Source organism: Ursus maritimus, unplaced genomic scaffold, assembly GCF_017311325.1.
Source record: "Ursus maritimus isolate PB19 unplaced genomic scaffold, ASM1731132v1 scaffold_28, whole genome shotgun sequence".
Classification (NCBI taxonomy): Eukaryota; Metazoa; Chordata; class Mammalia; order Carnivora; family Ursidae; genus Ursus; species Ursus maritimus.
In genome coordinates, this window is record NW_024425341.1 from 11811605 (window position 1) to 11830298 (window position 18694).

General features: G+C 42.6%; 1 protein-coding gene across 1 annotated transcript in view; it reads right to left on the minus strand.

The window, feature by feature from the left end:
* The window catches only part of GSR (glutathione-disulfide reductase), a 46666-nt gene that overhangs the window by 21768 nt on the left and 6204 nt on the right, over positions 1 to 18694 (minus strand). The window contains exons 2-5 of the mRNA XM_040643282.1: positions 7668 to 7694; positions 5513 to 5601; positions 4174 to 4243; positions 1720 to 1867 (exon numbers count right to left, since the gene is read on the minus strand). Of these exons, the coding sequence (XP_040499216.1) occupies positions 1720 to 1867; positions 4174 to 4243; positions 5513 to 5601; positions 7668 to 7694 (334 nt within the window). The remainder of the gene's footprint in view (positions 1 to 1719; positions 1868 to 4173; positions 4244 to 5512; positions 5602 to 7667; positions 7695 to 18694) is intronic.

The following is an 18694-nucleotide window of genomic DNA, read 5'->3' on the forward strand; positions in this document are numbered from 1 at the left end:
TCTCATGCCTGGCCCACAGCAGCGGCTCAGTAACCATCGCAGAACTGAGCTGCTCCTTTACAGGTCAGATGCTAATGCTGGCATTCAGAACCATATTGTCACCTCCCATACATTCTACTGCGACAGCTTTCTATACTGATCTCCCTCCTCTGTGAGTCACTGTCAGATTAGTTTTCTAAAATTATCGCCTAGATCTTGTCACAACCCTATTTATAAGCTAACAGTTATCTGACCCAGTTGTCGGGAATTGTAGAAATTCCTTCATTTGACTTTCTAAGTCTCCACCATCCGGCCCCAGCTTAATCAATGTGCCCCCAGAACTTAGTACTGGAAAAACTGGTAAAATTGGCTGAATATCTTTTGAAGACATCTTTATCACCCACTGGTTCTTTCGGTCTTCCTCTTCCTCGGCACGTACCACTCAATTGGTGAGCCATCTTTCCTGGGAAGTCTTTTTGGTTGATGCCATCCCACAGTAATCTGTCCCACCTGTGAGCACCCCAAGCCTCACTGTCTAGAAATAATCTTGGAACACTGACCTTTTATTCTATTTCTTTGCATTTGTTTTTATTATATGTTTTAAATTAATAAATGTATATATTTTAAATTTTCAAAAAGCACAGCAGAGCATCTAGTGAAAAGCAGAAGTCTTTCCCACCCCCAGCCTCTAGTCCTCTCCTTAGAGGGAGTCAGCATGACACGGCTTTGAGTATCTTCCCAAAGATATGCCAGTGCATACAGACAGTCTCCCTGCCTTTTGAAAAAGACACGAATTGCAGCATACTATACACGCCGTTCCACACCTTGCTTTTTTTTCATTTATCAATCAATCTTGGAGACTATTTCATATTAGGATGATTCTGTCCAATCTTTCAACTAAATTTTAAGGTCCTTGAGAACAGTATCTTACTATCTTTTACAGTAGTTGCTCTTGACCTTTGAGGGGTCATGAACCCCCCTTTAAAAATTGGTGAAAAGTTTTGGATCCTCTCCCCAGAGAGAACAAAATACATAAATGCATATATACTCAAAATTTCCCATCTAAATTCAGGTTAGTCATGGATCTTAGGAGGCCAATCCAGGGAGAATACAAAATACGTATAAGCTATGATCACCGCCCAAAAAGATCTTATAATCTAGCTGGGGAGAAAGACACGAACCATGTTTCTTATGTGAGAATAAGGCAGTATGTTCATGGCTTATCCTTGTGGTGCATAAAATACAAGAGTGAATAGGACTATCTGAAATTCCTTACTGCTTTAATTCTGTAATTCTCTATGTGAGAGAGAAAACTACACATACCAAGAAGGCTTAACAGGTCATTAAGTTACATCCGTATAAGATTTCACTTCCTTGAACGAAACAGTAACTATAGAACGTGTCTTATAAATAACCACCCATGTGACAAATCCAGGTGGGTCACCATCTCTGTCATGCTGAGAAGGAAAGGATGAGATCCTTTGCTGATCTTTCTCCCTGTGTTACCTGTAGGATGTGTGAGCTTGGAGCTGGAAGAAATATCTTTCTCTGCCCCAGTACTAGGCACCAGTGAAGCCAATTACATTTAGGTTCTGCAGAGACCTTCTCTCATGGCCATGTGGCCTTGTCCAAGAGAAAGACCTGGAACTGGCAGATCCCCTGGCACGGTGTATAAGGCTGAAGACAACAGTATACTCCGCTTGACTGTTAACAACAAGTATTTGCCTTGAGAAGACTCACCAGGGATCTGGCTCTCCTGAGGACGTGAGGGCACACCACCTGTGGCAATCAGGATGTGAGGAGCAGTGTATTTTTTCCCATTGACCTCTATTGTGGGCTCGGGATCGCACGTGAATGCTGCATGGCCATGGATGATTTCTATATGGGACTGGAGAAGGGACCGTGACATTAGCCTGTGCTCAAGATACAAGAAAAACACCTGGGGCAACGTATCAGCTCTTTCCATTTCTCCACGGAGGATATCTGGATTTGAGGTTGGCTGATGCCAAGACAACTTAATAATGTCTGAGTTTCTGCAGAACATCCGTTCACTGACACTCAGGTAAGGGGCTTGCCATGTGACGCTGGAAGTGTGCCGTAAGAAGAAATAAAGATGCTATCTGGGCCAAAATCCAGAGACCAAAAAAATATGTGCCAGTCACCTCCACAGGGAGAAACCCTCCATCTCTGTCCCCAGGAGTTGAGCGAGGAAGTCCTCCTCACTTGCAATGAAAGCACACTGAAGAATGGTGTGTCTGCAGGAGGGACAGAAGGCTCAGAAAGACAAAAGGATAACGGTGAAGGAAATAGAGGCAAAAACAGAGGGAAATGCAATGCTTCTGTTTCCTCAAACAAAATGGAAGAATACCACAAAATGCCACCACAATGAAGTTCTACGCTGGAGATGTTGAGAATTCAGACTCTGATGTCCTGTGTGCTGGGGCCTCTGTTCGGGGCCAGCAGGCTGGCTTCTGAAGTCATGATACGTGTATCGGCAAGCAAATGTGGGCAACTTACCAGGACAATGGAATCGTGAGAGCTTAATCCCAAAGGGTGTATTTCAACATTTCAGAACATGCTCGGTTCTGAATTAAGTTATTTCCTCCTTCCCAAACAGCCCTCCAGGCCTGCTCTTCAGATGCCCTGCTTAACCATGCTGAATCAAGATGAGTGCCAGAAGCCGCAAGAAAAACCTTCCTCAGGAGAGAATGGTTTCCCACAGGGTGCCAGACAAAGAGGGGTAGGGGTCAACTGGCAATAATAATCATGTCGGGGAGGAACGGATATAATTTTTATTTTCATTTCCTAAGATACTTGACAGAAAGTTTCCCTTCCTATTCGCAGTTTCTGGTAATTCAAGTAATTCCTTTCCCATAAGGTCACACACAGTAAGTTCGACTACACACCTAGATTTGCGAATATTTAAAAAAAAAAAAAAAAGCTGTTCCCGGAGTGATCTTCCTAGCTCTTCTGCAAAAGTATTTTAGCTCACTCCATTTAAAAAAAAAAATTGACGTGGGTGTTTTAGTATAGCAAGTGGTACCTCTATGCTTATGTCTAACGGTCTTAAAATCTCTTGTCATCAATGTAGAGGGGCCTGAAGGCCCCAAATACTTCCCCCTTGAATTGGGGATTAAAGTCGGAAAATATCACCCTCCAAAAAAATAAACCCAATGAATAAGAATTACTATAAAAATATATGAGGTTAGCCATTTATAGAAGTAACTCAACCCTAAGATTTGGCTTATAAACATGTTGCCAATGAGATTATGGTGGCCCAAAGATCGCCAACAATCTATTGATCTAAATACAATCTAAGCTATGCAGAAATCTTAGAAACTGCAAAGTGAAACCATAAAGGCAAATGAAAGGTGGTGGGATATATACTGTCAAGAAAAGGACAGCTGGGGACGCCTGGGTGGCTCAGTCAGTTAAGTGCCTGCCTTCAGCTCAGGTCATGATCCCAGGGTCCTGGAACTGAGCCTCACGACAGGCTCCCTGCTTGGCGGGGAGTCTGCTTCTCCCTCTGCCCCTCCCCCAGCTCGTTCTCTCTCCCTCTCTTAGAGAAAAAAAGAAAAGAAAAGGGACAGCTGCATGGTGCACCATTTGTCAGTCTCCAGCAGCCCCCAGGGAAGAAGCATGACATTTAAGCACCAAGGCAGAAAAAGCCTCAGACTAGCAAATATATATATATATTTGCTGAAGGTAAACACTTTGCCCAATGCTCTTGATCACACTTCCTTCATAAAAACAACCTTCTGAACCATCGTTTGCTCTCCCGAGCACATCTAGCCACCAAGGACGAGGCTGCTGTGAGCAAATGAACAATAGCAGCTTTCCAGCGAGGCAGTACTTCTGATTTGGATTAATAAGCTTGTGCATTGTCGTATAAATCAGTCACTTATGTTATTGGTTTCTGGAACTAACTGGAGGGCCAGACCTACTCAGGGGACGGCCATCATGGGAGACCTGGTCTACCAATCATGGCACGTGCTGCCCACTCTGTAGAAAAAAGACTGGCCTCCTGAGTCAGAGACTCGCTCCGGCAGGTCAACCTGAAAATCATTAACTGCAAAAGAAATAAAAGAAACAACAAGAGATATGTGCAAAGGCTATGTTTTTGTCTGGCCAGAGTGGGAGCACACTCCAGCAGAGAACAGCTCCTTCTCCAAGCTCCAAGCCCAGCACACTCACCTTGGTTAGATTATTTTGATAGATGGTATTCAGGCGGCTCACATAGGCATCACGCTTTTCTTTTATTACGCTGTAATGAAACTGGAGTCAGTACTGAGAAACAGGATTCTCTTCTTTCAGTTAGCGATTGGGGCATCTGTCCCTGAGCACCCCTATCAGCAGAGAATCACACACACACAGAACAGTCAACAGGAACCCCATGAGTGTCTCTGAAGGCAGTTGCCCCCTCCCCCATGTCCATCCGCTCTGCCATACGTAAGAAGCCTTATTCTACTCCAGGGAGGATGTTCAGGGGGCATCCATAGTATGTCAATTTCCCTCTGCAGAGAAGACAGGGAGAGCTGCTTTGGCAATAGTGCCTAGTACTTAGTGGCCCCTCAATAACTATTTGTTGAATAAATGAATGAATTTCCGAAAATTTTGAAAATTTCGGAAATTTGATGGCTTCTAAAAGTTTATGGCTGTTCCTTAAAAAGTTAAACATAAAATGGCCATTTGAGGGGGGCAGAGTGGGAAAAAAAATAAAAATTTTAAAAAATGAATAAATAAATTAATAAATAAAATTGCCATTTGACCGAGCAATTTCACTTGTAGGTATAGACCCAAGAGAACTGAAAGCAGGGACTAGTAGATCAATGTCCACAGCAGCATTACTCACAGTGGACAAAAGGTGGAAACAACCTCGGAGTCCACTGAAGGATGAATGGATAAACAAAATGTGGTACGAACACGAGGGAATACTTTTCAGCCTTAAAAAGGAATGAAATTCTGACAGATGCCACAACATGGATGAATTCTGAAAACATTATGATAAGTGAAATAAGCCAGGCTTAAAAGGACGAGTATCATATGAAGCACCTAAAATAGGCAAATTCATAGAGACAGAAAATAGGATAGTGATACCAGGGGCTGGGAGGAGGGGAGATGAGTTACTGTCTAATGAGCAGCTTGTTTCTGTTCTGGATGGTGGAAAAGTCCTCGAGATGGATGGTGGCAATGGTTGCACAACACTGTGAATATACTTAATGGCCCTGTATTGACAACTTAAAAATAGCTAATATGGCCTTTGTGTGTCTTTGAAAGCCATTTTATTGAGGTAAGACTGACATACAAAAAACTGTACAAATTTACTGTATACAACCGAGTTTAGAGAGACATATACACCTGTAAAAACAGCATCACAATCATTAGGCCACAGATAGAGCCATCACCTCCCAAACTTTATGTTACATATGTTTTACCACAGTAACACCCTCCCAAAAAAGTTTATGGCTCATTTAATTATGAAAGAAGAAATATTTACATTTGTAAATAGAACCCTCTGAGCATTAATGCTTACCGCCAATTGAATTTACTCTCACAACTCTGGAAGCCGTAATCAGCGTGATCGTGCATGAATTCAGAGTGGACAGCTGTGTTCCACATTACCTGCAAACAAGTAAAAATAGCCACAACAGTAATACATAAGTCCTGAGGAAAGAAAGAAACCACGCATGAAAGGTATCTACATAATAGCAGATAAAAATAACGAACTTTCAACTAAAAATAAAACTAAACATTCTAAAAGTTCGGCAATATGACCAGACAGATATTGTAAGGAAGCTGCTGAAATGTTGCGGGAAATTATTTCTATTAAATTCCTTACTTTATAAACTATAGAAGCAGGATGCTATAAGACTCCCAGTCCTTCCGGTAAAATTTAGTATTGCTTACATCCTCTAAGGTTCAGATTCGTTGAAGCCCTGTCTTCTGTGATTCGTTCTAGGGAATGTTACTGCACCTGTACCTTCAAAGTAAAGTGATTTAGAAGAAGCTATGAGATCAAGTCGAGGACTGAAAACCTTAAGAGAATCAGTCCCTATTACAAACTCGGCACCTCTGAACATGTCCCTGTTAAGGACGTGTGTAATCAGACATCGGGGACTCACAGGTGTGCTGCATCTCTGCGGAATGCAGCCTAAAACCCGTAAAGGGCTTTTATGCCAAGTGATCATCATGACGACTGAATTCAAGTCGGCATCCGGAACTCTAGATGACAGACAAACTATCACTTTTCTTTATCAGACAAGCCTGAGACTCCATTCTTGACAAGCCTTAGATTCCTTCCTTGTACCGCTCTCCCTTTAGGCCTAAAGATGAGTCATTGATGACCCTGCTGGATTCTGCTCATTTTTTTAAATTGAGGTGAAATTCATATAATACGGAATTAACCATTTTATCTGCTAGATTGTTTTTCTTAAATAATGCATCTAAAAGGTTTGTCAATACTACAAAATAAAATAGGCTATTTTAAGAAACACCACTACACGTCATCCCATCATGAGGTACCATATTTATTGACTTTCGATTCATATTATATATGATGCCATAGCATCAGACACCCTCTGGAGAAGCTCTATATGAACCACATTGGATTTCTAGGCTCATCCTAATTAAGGTAGTAGCAGCCCCATCCATCTGATTCCTTCTCTACTGCTGCCCCACTCCACCCTTCTGGAGGGCAGTTACTCCAGGCTTCGGTCTGTTCACCCAATTACCAACTGATCTTCAAGAAGGCAAAAGCTCTTTGAAGTCAGTAGAGCCCTATGAAAATATAAGGTAAATGTCTTGCACGTGTGATTAGAAGAGAAGGAATAAATGAAACATAATATATGGGAACAAAATATTACAAATTCAGGCTACTGGGCCCAGATAATATTTTTAAATAATGAGGTAGCACCAATCAAAGGATTTACTACCATAACTGGTTTAAAGTACATAAAATCACCTTATCACTGATTCACATAATTCATACATCATAATTGCTCGACTCCAATTAGCACAGATTCCAAAATCAGACCAAAGGGAACGAAAATAATGGAGGAAAAGTGTCCCACAGAATAAAAGAAATTTTCCTATGATTAAAAAAACAAAACAAAACAAAACACACCCCAAAACCCAAACCCACCTACCTATACTAGGGAACAGATTATAAAAAAACCCTCCTGGCATTATACTCAGATATGTGTCACTGAAGAGATTAGGAATATTTGCTTACTTGTTACCAAAAAAAATTCCAGTTTAGAATGTAATCTCAGGAACAAAAGGCTTTAAGTTTAGGATTATAACATGGTTTGAAAGCACATTCAAATGTGGAGTAAAATTATTTGCCGGTATAAGCAAGATGCAGCTTTGGAAAAAGAGCTGCCATGTTTTTCCTCTTTGTCACAGGTGAAGGACAAGTTCATTCCACGCACCCTACACCACAGATACTAGGAACGAAAACCACCACAGTTGTTAAGAGAATCCATGAGGCTACAGAATTAAATGGGAATCCTTAAGAAGATTCCATTCAGTAATTTAGATTGAGAAAGAGCCATCCTGTGCAGATGGACCCGTCCTAAGTACCGGACCTAGATATAATCTCACTCACGCACTCCAAGCTAATAAATCAATGCATTGCTTTATCAAAGATGTAAAAGGAGTGTGGAAGGAAGAAGAAATAAAAATTCTACCTTTTTGGGTACACATCCAACATTCACCTAGGGAAAAAAAGGACAAATTTTAGGAATATTAAACTCCAATCATCACACAAACCTGCAAGAAACGAACCCCAAGCATCAACCCCGGAGACTTCCATAAATTCTACATCCCGTTCTACAGTTACTACCTTTTTTCTATTACGGCGTTGTTAAAGATATGAATGTTCTTTTCCTTATATGATGAGGCAGAGAATTTTATTTGTCAGCATTTTCTCAAGAAAAAGTCACTGAGAAAGACAGAGGAAATAATTCCACGTCCAGGGGGCTACGCAATGCAGGGATGGTATAGGTCAGGAGGTGGCCCACGCCTGAACTTGCCCAGAACCCAGAAGTCCGAAGCAGAAGAGAAACAGCAGCATGAGGTAAGAGGACCCACTAGCTGAATAAGGGTAATTGAAACATGTGAGCAGCTGGTGTAGAGGATTTCTGGAAAACTTACTGTGGCATCTGCTAGGTAAAACCCTCAGGATGCCCCTTTGAAAAATTCTCTGGCAGAAATCGACATTACTTCTCAGGACCATAGGACGATGAAGAATCAAGCAGTAAGGTTCAACGGTGCTGTTTTTATACATATATACACACACACACATATATATGTATATACACACACATATATTTATCTATGTATATGTGTGTATATATGTGTATGTGCATATATGTGTACGTGTATATATGTGTATATATATATACATGCTTATACATATCCGTGCTTATATACTTGCTAGAGACAGACTACAAATTTGATTCTGAGCCTTCTAGCCGTCAAAACACAAACAATTGTAAGATGTCACATAAAAACTAACCCGTTGTTTAAGAAAACAACTATTCATATCCCTCAGACTAGAGAGAAATTCTTCCCAACAGTCCCCGTAAACAAGCTGTGGTATATATTTACATGCAAATTTTTGTTTCCATCTATTTCCTTTTGATCACATGCTAAAATTTGTAACATGGAAAAAAGGGGTGCCTGGGTGGCTCAGTCATTAAGCGTCTGCCTTTGGCTCAGGTCATGATCCCGGGGTTCTGGGATCGAGCCCCACGTTGGGCTCCCTGCTCAGCAGGAAGCCTGCTTCTCCCTCTCCCTCTGCTTGTGTTCCCTCTCTCGCTGTGTCTCTGTCAAATAAATAAAATCTTAAAAAAAAAGTTGGGTTAAGAGTAAGATTAATTAGACTATAGACCATAATATTGTACTATAATTATGTAACGTGATACTTACATGGACAGTCATGTTATATAAATGTATCAAGGTAACACGCTGTACACCCTAAACTTATGCAAGTGTTGACACATATGTCAAATGAATTCAATAAAAAAATTAAAAGAGTAAGACTGATTAAAACTGCCCTGAGGGTGAAGAAATTTGTACTTGGCTGACTGGGTAAACCCTCAGTGTGCCTTAGCAGAGGAGCTGGCTGCAGAAGGAAAACTAGAATGACCTCACTCTTTTGAAGGGCAAATTAGAGACCCACTCAGCTCTGGAAACCTGTCATGTAATGTGTATTCCTGATACCCTTTAATCTTATAAATGCTGACTGGGAGGTATTGGGTGACATCTTGGCCATTACAATGAAGTTATGAGATTTAAAAAAAATTTTTTTTGGAGAGAGAGAGAGCATGAGTGGGGGTGGAGGGCTGGTGTGAAGATCAGGGGGAGAGAGAGAATCTTAAGCAGGCTCCATGCCTAGAGCAGAGCCTGATGTGGGGCTTGATCTCATGACCCTGAGATCATGACCTGAGCCGAAATCAAGATGAGGTCTCAAATGTGTATCCTTAAAAAAATCAGTATGTTCACTCATGCCTGTTGGCATGGACTAAAGACTGAATATTTAAATACTGGTGGCTTCTGGACATAATTTATATCAGGCGCTTATAGCTCTGCTGATCATGACCATACGGAACTAGGTTGGCTCCCCATAAGCCCAAAGAATACAAGCCTACTTCTTACAGAATGCTTTCTGGGCATCCTGCAGAGAAATCTGAACTACATACGTATGCACTTACCAAGGGATTTTATATGAAATGCTAGAGTAAAAGAAACCTGCCCAAATCTCATTGAGATCTCCAAGATTTGAAAAAGAAGGTCTTAGGAACAGTCACCTGCTATTCTTTTACTTGCAGCATACCTCCTGCAATTTCATTATAATCCTATTATTTCCCATTATTCTGCACTCAGGAATTATAAAGGAGTGAGTTATGTTTCTCTACAGTTTCAAGCTATCTGTCATTTGGAGGTTTTTCTCCTAGAAAGAGACAGGTCATATACTATCTAGTTGTATCTTGGATCTTTTATGAGATTTTGCTACAATAAGGATTCAGAAGGCAACAGAAGTGGGAACTCATAGGATTGAGAGAACGATGAAGAATTCAAGCCTCATAAAATAAAGGAATCACCTACACTAGCATTACAAGCAGGCTATTCAGAAAGCACTTTATATTAGCAATTAGAATAATGTATGGCTTTCTCCCTACGCTGCCCTGCCATCTGTCTAAGCAGAGGATATGCTATTTCTCAACTCCCAAGTATTGGAGTTATGGAAATAGAAGGAATGAGCAAATTCTAAGGAAGGAGGAAGACAGGTGTTTCCTATGTGGTAGAAGAGAGGAAGGCAGCTGAATCTCAGCCCCTTGGTGGCAATGATTTTATCATCAGACCTGCTTTTCCCAGTTCATCCGGCTGGCAGAGGGCTTCCCGGTCCCTTCTATGCACAACTCTATACCCTGCAGTTCGCAGCTTAAGTTCACCAAGAGGCTTCAATGAAGACAGACTCCAAAACCAATTTCTCCAAAAGCACAGATGATTTCAATACACTAAATAAATACACTCCATTTGTCCTACAGTCAACCTTCTCCAGCTTCCCAGGAAACTTTAAAAGCAATTTAAATGGTCATAAGGCACTAAATGTTCTGAACCACTCTCAGACATCATCAATTTATTCCTCATGTGCATTTGATGTTATCTGAAAGTTATTTAAGGCAATTTTTTAAAAAGTTGGGGGCATGCTTCTTCTAAGGGCCAAGATGGCCTTTTACTCCTGCCAAGTGTTATGACTAACTTTGGTTTGCTTTTTAGAAGTTTTTGCCTTTTTTCCCTTCCAAAGTGTTTTAACTTGCAACCATTCATTCATTCAGAAGTACTGATTAAGGATTCATTCACTTGTGTCAGGCATTATGCAAAACAAAGCCCTAAATAGTTATAGTTAGTCCTTATTCTCATGGAGCTTCCAGTTCCAACCAGAGTCTCAGCCTATCCAAGATGCGGACTCAAGGGTCGGCAGCAGAATCACTCCATTCCCTAACATAATCACTCCATTCCCTGAAGCCTTGGGCTAGAAATCAGAGGAAGAGGAGGGTGGAAAACTGTGACCTTTTTGGGCCAAAGAGTCTATATTCCAGCACAGTACACTTTGGGTCTGGGATTGGGCTATAACTGAAAAGAAGCCCATGACCTTGAAAAACAACTCACCCTGGGGCGCCTGGGTGGCTCAGATGATTAAGCTGCTGACTTGATTTCTGCTCAGGTCATGATCTCGGGGTCCTGGGATGCAGCCCTGTGTCAGGCTCCCCGCTCGTATGCTTTTCTCCCTCTCCCCCTGCTCCCTCTGTCTCTCTCTCTCTCTCTCAATTAATCTTAAAAAAAAATAAAATAAAAGAAAGAAGGAAATACAGCTTGCCCTATTTTGACAGATCCTAGTAATAGGCCTCCAGGCCTTTCCATTGATTTTATTTTATTTTATTTTTTTTAAAGATTTTATTTATTTATTTGGCAGAGAGACAGCCAGCAAGAGAGGGAACACAAGCAGGGGGAGTGGGAGAGGAAGAAGCAGGCTCTCAGCAGAGGAGCCTGATGTGGGGCTCGATCCCAGAACGCCAGGATCACGCCCTGAGCCGAAGGCAGACGCTTAATGACTGAGCCACCCAGGCGCCCCTCCATTGATTTTAGAAGCCTGGTTACACTTCAGCACAACACAACTGATGACCAGATGCCTCTGACTTGGAAGGGAAGAAAACAGCCATATTATCAACAGAGCTGGGGAAGCCAGGGGTGGAAAGCTCTGCATAGTCACGCTCAACCCTTCTTCCTCTCTAGATGACAAGTGCAGTAGGTTGTCAGAAAGAACGTAAGCATAGAGTCAGACAGACACGAGTGTGAATCCCAACCTTCCCTCCCCCTTACTGGCTGTTGGTGGGTAAGTTTCTAAACCTCTGAGCTCAGTTTCTTATTCCATAAAATGGGAATGGTACTACAGAGGATTTGAGAAGGTGAGAGAGAATGTGAATAAAGCACCTCTTTTCTAATTTATGATAGGCCTGATGATGACATGGACTCCCCTGAATTATTTCTGCAGTCGGCTGGATCCCCAAGCTCACAAAAGGCTTACTGAAAAGGGAGGAGACACACTCCCTTGGTGGCTGGCTCCCTTTCAGGAATGAGTCAACTGACGGCAGGAAGCCTGCCTCCCAGGCTGGGACACCAGCGTAATGGGTTCTGACGGCTCTGACTTCCCAGGGGTCCACGTAACCGATAAGACCTAACACACACAGGGGCGCCTGGGTGGCTCAGTCGTTAAGCGTCTACCTTCGGCTTAGGGCGTGATCCCCGGATCCTGGGATCGAGCCGCGCACTGGGCTCACTGCTCTGCTATGAGCCTGCTTCTTCCTCTCCCACTCCCCCTGCTTGTGTTCCCTCTCTCGCTGGCTGTCTCTCTCTGTCAAATAAATAAATAAAATCTTAAAAAAAAAAAAAAGACCTAACACATACAACACTTTCCACCTGGCAAATTTCCCTGCAGAGCCCTCATTCCCCGGGGGGGGGGGGCATTAACCAATGATAAGCCTTAGAGACAAGTTTCTCCCATTCCTAAGTACACCCCACGCCAGAGACACTCCAGAAGCTTTGCCTCCTTTGCAATCTGACAATCCATCTCTAAGAACTCCCTGTCCCGACCTGGTTCAGTTGGCCTGCCAGCATTGGCTCACAGGGAAGACAGGGGCCTCTCCCAAGAAGGACAGAACATGGGGAGAGTCTGATGATACATGTGGCAAAATTCAGGGGCTTCACCATGTTTCTAGGCCAGGCCCTCTCCCCTTCAGTTCTGCCTAGATAGGTAAAAACTTCACATTGCCCATGTCGATGGTAAAATGAGGATTTGGTCCATTGACAATTGCACCTGTCAAGAATGGCACCTGAGCTTAACAGCAAACTTCCTTTTTGGGTTCCCTGCTTTTGTCTCTTATCAGAGTTTGACAGTTTCCTGTTTTCTTTTTTTTGCAACCTACCATCTAGTTCAAAACTGGTATGAGGACAGAGCACTTAGAATAGGCTGGGCCAGTCATCAATCACTAAGCAAAACCCTATCAACTCATCAACAGATTCTTTCAGCAACTGTATCCTGAACACCTACTTAGTGCATGCCTGACCGTCCTGGCGGTTGGATTAGGTAAGGAGACCAGAAGAAAGATCCCTGTCTTTGTCAAGTTTCATCTGCTTCACACCAACAGTGATTGAAAGAGACAACTTGGCCCTGTGCCTTTACGACTCTGATGCCAGTTCCAAAGTCTGTATTTTTTTGCACACCATCATGCAATTAACTCAATTCTGACACTATCTACCTAGAGATAGCATCAGATCCCACAGACTGGGGGTTTGGTCCTTCAAGCCTGCTGGCCGTCCCTACGGCAATGCCAATCACAAGTCCAGTTGTCACCTATGCCCCAAACCAACTCTCGGAGGTTCCAACAACGCCCCTCTCGGGTTGGATTAATTGCTAGAGTGGCTCACGGAAATCAGAGGAACATTTTATCTACTAGATTACCAACTTACTATAAAAGGATGTAACCCAGGCACAGGCAGGTGGAAGAGAAGCACAGGGAAAGGTGTGTGGGAAGGCTAGGGGCTTCCAGGGATACACCACTCTCCCCCAACCTCCACATGTTTGCCAAACCCAGAAGCTCTCTGAACCCCAACCTTTTGGGTTTTTTTCTCTTTTCAAAGATTTGCTTATTCATTTTAGAGAGACAGTGTGTGTGAGCAAGAGGAGGGGCAGAGGGAGAGGGAGAGAATCTGAAGCAGACTCCCCACCGAACGTGGAGCCTGAGATCATGACCCCAACTGAAACCAAGACTCAGACACTCAACCAAGTGAGCCACCCAGGCGCTCCCTTTTGGGTTTTTAATGAACCTTCTTTTACATAGGCATGATAGATTAAGTCATTGGCCACTGGTGACTGATTCAACCTCCAGCTTCTCTTCCTTCTCTCCTCCCTAGAGGCCAGGGTGGGGTAGGGGGATGAAATCCCAACCCTCAAATCACAAGGTTGGTTCTCTAGCCAACCAGGTCTCATCCTTAGGTTCTTTCCAAAAGTCACCTCATTAACATAAACTCAGGTGTGGTTAAAAACAAATGAAATATTCATTTGTTATAAATATCAAGATACCTTTATTACTCTTATCATCCACCAAAGGGTTTTAGGAGCTCTGTGCCATGAATGGGGACCAAGACCAAATATACATTTTTTAATCATAAATCATAATCATACCTTGACACATATTAAACATCCAATATCCATCCATGTCTTTACCTTCCAATTTCAGATTTCAATTAAAGATTAGGACTGGGAGGCATCTAGCTTTAGAAAGAAAGAAAAAAGTATTCCGTGTAAAGCAGAATATAAAGCAAGAAAATGAAATGATACAAGAGATATCAACAATGGCTGGAATTAAAATCATTTTGGCTTGGGGTGCCTGGGTGGCTCAGTCGGTTAAGCATCTGCCTTTGGCTCGGGTGGTGATCTCAGGGTCCTGGGATCGAGCCCTGCATCGGATTCTCTGCTCAGCGGGGAGTCTGCTTCTCCCTCTCACTCTCCCTCTGTGTTCTCTTTCTCTCTCAAATAAATAAATAAAATCTTTAAAATAAAATAAAATCGTTTGGCTCAAAACTTAGCTAAGCAGAACATGAGATTAATGTGGACCTCTCAATCCCAGGTGTCAAATTTATTTTATTTTATTTTTTAAGACTTATTTATTTATTTTAGAGAGAGCGAGCGAGCACAAGCTGGGGGAGGGGTGGAAGGAGAGGGAGAAAAAGAATCTCAAGCAGACTCCCCCTTGAGCATGGAGCCCGACAAAGGGCTTGAGCCAAAATCAAGAGTTGTATGCTTAACCAACTGAGCCACCCAAGTGCCCTGTTACTCTGAGGCATCCAGGGGGAACCCACAAATAGCTACACGAGACAAAACTTCTTTTGGACCGTCAGTTCTCTACCCCCTGATGCCCACAACAGTGATGTCTGGCCCCACATCTCCTGCTCCCCACCCCCCACAAGAAAAGGACCTAGGATCCTACATCCTCATTCCATATCTAATGTTGTAACACTGAGTGAATAAAATGGTTATTAAATTATAAGGTCATTAGTCTTTCCACAAAATTCCTTCAATCCCACTCGACAAGAAACATTCTCTGTTATGACATGTTCAAAGTACTTTTACAAAGAAATAGGACCTCTGAGGGGTTCCGAGGCAGCCTTTCTTTTCTGGCCCTGCAGATTTAGTGGGTTCTCAGGCAGATGACAAAGCAATATTACACCAATCCTACTACAAAAAATTAAACAATCCACAGGGTAAATCAAAAGACCAATTTCAACATTAGGATTTGCCTACTTCAACTAACCCCACCCTTTCTGATCACTCCTTTGACACTTACGAATTTCTGTGTGCCACACTTCATGAAACTCTAAACCCGCAAAACAATTTAGGGTAACTTTCTGCTTTTAAGGGCTACCTGTCAATACTGAAGGTATGATGGGGGTGGCTCAGTCGGTTAAGCGTCTGCCTTAGCCCAGGTTATGATCCCAGCCCAGGGTAGGGCTCCCTGCTCAGTGGGGAGTCTGCTTCTCCCTCTGCCCCTCCCCCCACCAGGCTTGTGCATGCACACACACTCTCTCTCTCTCAAATAAATAAAATCTTAAAAAAAAAATACTGAAGGTGTGATCTCCTTTTGTAAAAGCTCATTTAAAAAGGCATATTCAACCTTGGAACATTATACTAAAATAAGGGAACTAAGTCAAATACTGCAGGATTCCACTTAACATGAGATATCTAAAATAGTCAAATTCATAGAACCAAAGAATGGAAGGGTGGTTGCCAGGGTCTGGGCAGGGGTGGGAGAGGAATGGGAAGTTACTAATCAGCAGGCACAAAATTTCAGTTAAGCAGGATGAGTAAGTTCTAGGTATCCTGCTGTACCACATTGTACCTATCGTCAACAATACTGTACTGGATGCTTAAAAATCTGTTCAGAGGGTAGATCTCATGTTAAGTGTTCTTACCATTAAATTTTTGAAAAAGTATGTTCAGCCTTATGTGGAGATATAGGCATCATAATATCAAAGTACATGCTATCACCTCCAAGGTCGGCTGATTTACATGTTGCTAAGTCATTGTTTTCAGCCTGGATAAATCATACACACAACAGTCTACTTACTGAACAACCTGTTTCTCAGGCATCTTTTAAAAACCCTTGCCTATCCTGCTGGCCTCCCCCACTGGCACTGTGCAGCACCGTTCACAGTGGCATTACTAATCAAGAAGGCTTCTACTAGGTACAAACTTCCAGCTATGCAATCAGTAAGTCATGGGGATGTAACGTACAGCATGGTTAATAATACTATATTGCATATTTGGAAGTTGCTAAGAGAGTCGATCTTAAAAGTTCTTACCACAAGAAAAAAAAAGATTTGTAACTATGTATGGGGACAAGTTCAACTCGACTTCTGGTGGTGGTCATTCCGCAGTATATACAAATATGGAGTCATTATGCTGTGCACCTAAACTAACACAATGTTATATGTCATTATACCTCAATTAAAAAAGAAAGGAGAGAAGAAGAGAGAAGAGAGAAGGGAGAGGAGAGAGGGAGAAGGGAGAAGGGAGAAGGGAGGGGAGAAGGGAGGAAAGAGGGAGAAGGGAGGGGAGAAGAGAAAAGAGAAGAGAGAGGAGAGAGGGAGAAGGGAGGGGAGAAGAGAAGAGAAAAGAGAAGAGAAGAAAGAGGAGAGAGGGAGAAGGGAGGGGAGAAGAGAAAAGAGAAGAGAAGAAAGAGGAGAGAGGGAGAAGGGAGGAGAGAAGAGAAGGCTTTTGGCCCAGTAATGAACCCTTAGTACCAACTCTCGGTGAGAACTGCACGCGATACCACAAGAACTCGGTTACTCTTTATCACAGAATCAGTACGCTCAGCAAGAACACTGGAACGTGTGCTCCCACAAGCCCTGGGGCAAAGGGAGCAGTAAATCAGAAGAACTGTTCCTCAAGCTGACTCTTCCCACGTGTGTGCGTAGGTAGAGAACCGAACCACAGAGACAAAGCTCCCAGAAGGCTCTCATTCACCTCGGCTTTGCATTTTGGAGATGCCAAAAACTGAATTCAAAGATCATCTCATTTCTTTTTCTGCCCTCGGAAATGACTTAATTGCAACAGGCAACAAGAGTTTACTATCTTTCATTGAATTCTAGGGGAAAATAGATGATTTCTTTCAGTTTCCCACTTTAAGCGTCCAACTTCCTACCCTACAACTTTTTGCCCGATGGAGAAAAATAAAGACCAGTGCAAGGGTGGAATCGTGTTATGGGAGCTACCCATGCCTCTTGACCTGGTTCATCCATTAGAAGTTGAGTAGCAATTCTGGCCCTTGTTGCTTCTTTCACTTTGAACCACAGGAAATCGGAATATGCCACTTCAAACTATTCTACTTTGACATATAGATTATTTTGAGCTAAAGATAATTAAGAAAGAGCAAAGGAGGACCTCTCTGCCCTCCCCCTTTCTGCCTAATAGCAGGGCATAAATTTCCCTTTGTGAAGGTATCCCTCACCCCTCTCCTGTACCAGGAGGAGGAGAACAACCCTTATCACTCAAAAGGGAAAGAGAGCACTGAGCAGAATCTACACCAAAAAACCTTATCGGGGCGCCTGGGTGGCTCAGTCGGTTAAGCGTCTGCCTTCAGCTCAGGTCATGATCCCAGGGTCCTGGGATGGACCCCACATCTGGGTCCCTGCTAAGTGGGGAGTCTGCTTCTCCCTCTTATTCTTCCTCTCTGCACCCCCCATCCCACTCATGCTCTCTCAAATGAATAAATAAAATATAAAAAAAAAAAGTAACCTTTATCTTCCATTAGTTTCCCTCATATATTTACCTTTCCACAATTTACTGCCACTAAAAGCCCAAACCCCCTTTCCTTTGTTAGTCACTTCTCCACAATTTATCACCATTTGTTATATTGGTATTAAGCTCCCAGTCCTAAGTGCTTCCCCCCCAACACCAACTTCTCTGTGACAGTCCATGTGCATGTGAAATAAACTCCTATAAATCTGCTATTGATCTAATTTGCAGGCTCCAGCTACTGAAACTAACAGGGTAGAGGAAAAGTTTTTCCTCCTCTACAGAACACAATATGGGGCAAAGTCATCTCATACCTGAACTTAACAGCTTAAAAAATTCTATCAGAAAAAAGGTGAGCCCTTAACTACACCAATATGTGTCACTCATCTTGAAAATGCATGTGCCTGGGTAGCTCAGTCGGTTAAGCATCTGCCTTTGGCTCAGGTCATGATCCCGGGGTCCTGGGATCAAGCCCTGCGTCGTCGTTGGGCTCCCTGCTCAGTGGGGAGCCTGCTTCTCCCTCCCCCGCTCCTCCTGCTTGTGCTGTCTCTCTGACCAATAAATAAATAAAATCTTAAAAAAAAGAAAGAAAAAGAAAAATGCATGTTTTCTTAAAAGGGGCCTACTCTATCAGATCACAGAAATTAAAAAAAAAAAAAAGCCTCCTAGAAAAGGAAGATTGAGGAAGAGTCAGAAAATCAAGGCAAAGAGTCATGCTACGTAGACAACTTTGGAAGGCATAAAATTATGAAACTAGGAAATGAATGACTCTAGGACCAAATTCATTGTCATCTGACCTGCATAGTTATGCAGAATTCACCAGATGCCTCCTAATGCTTCGTACTGTCCCTT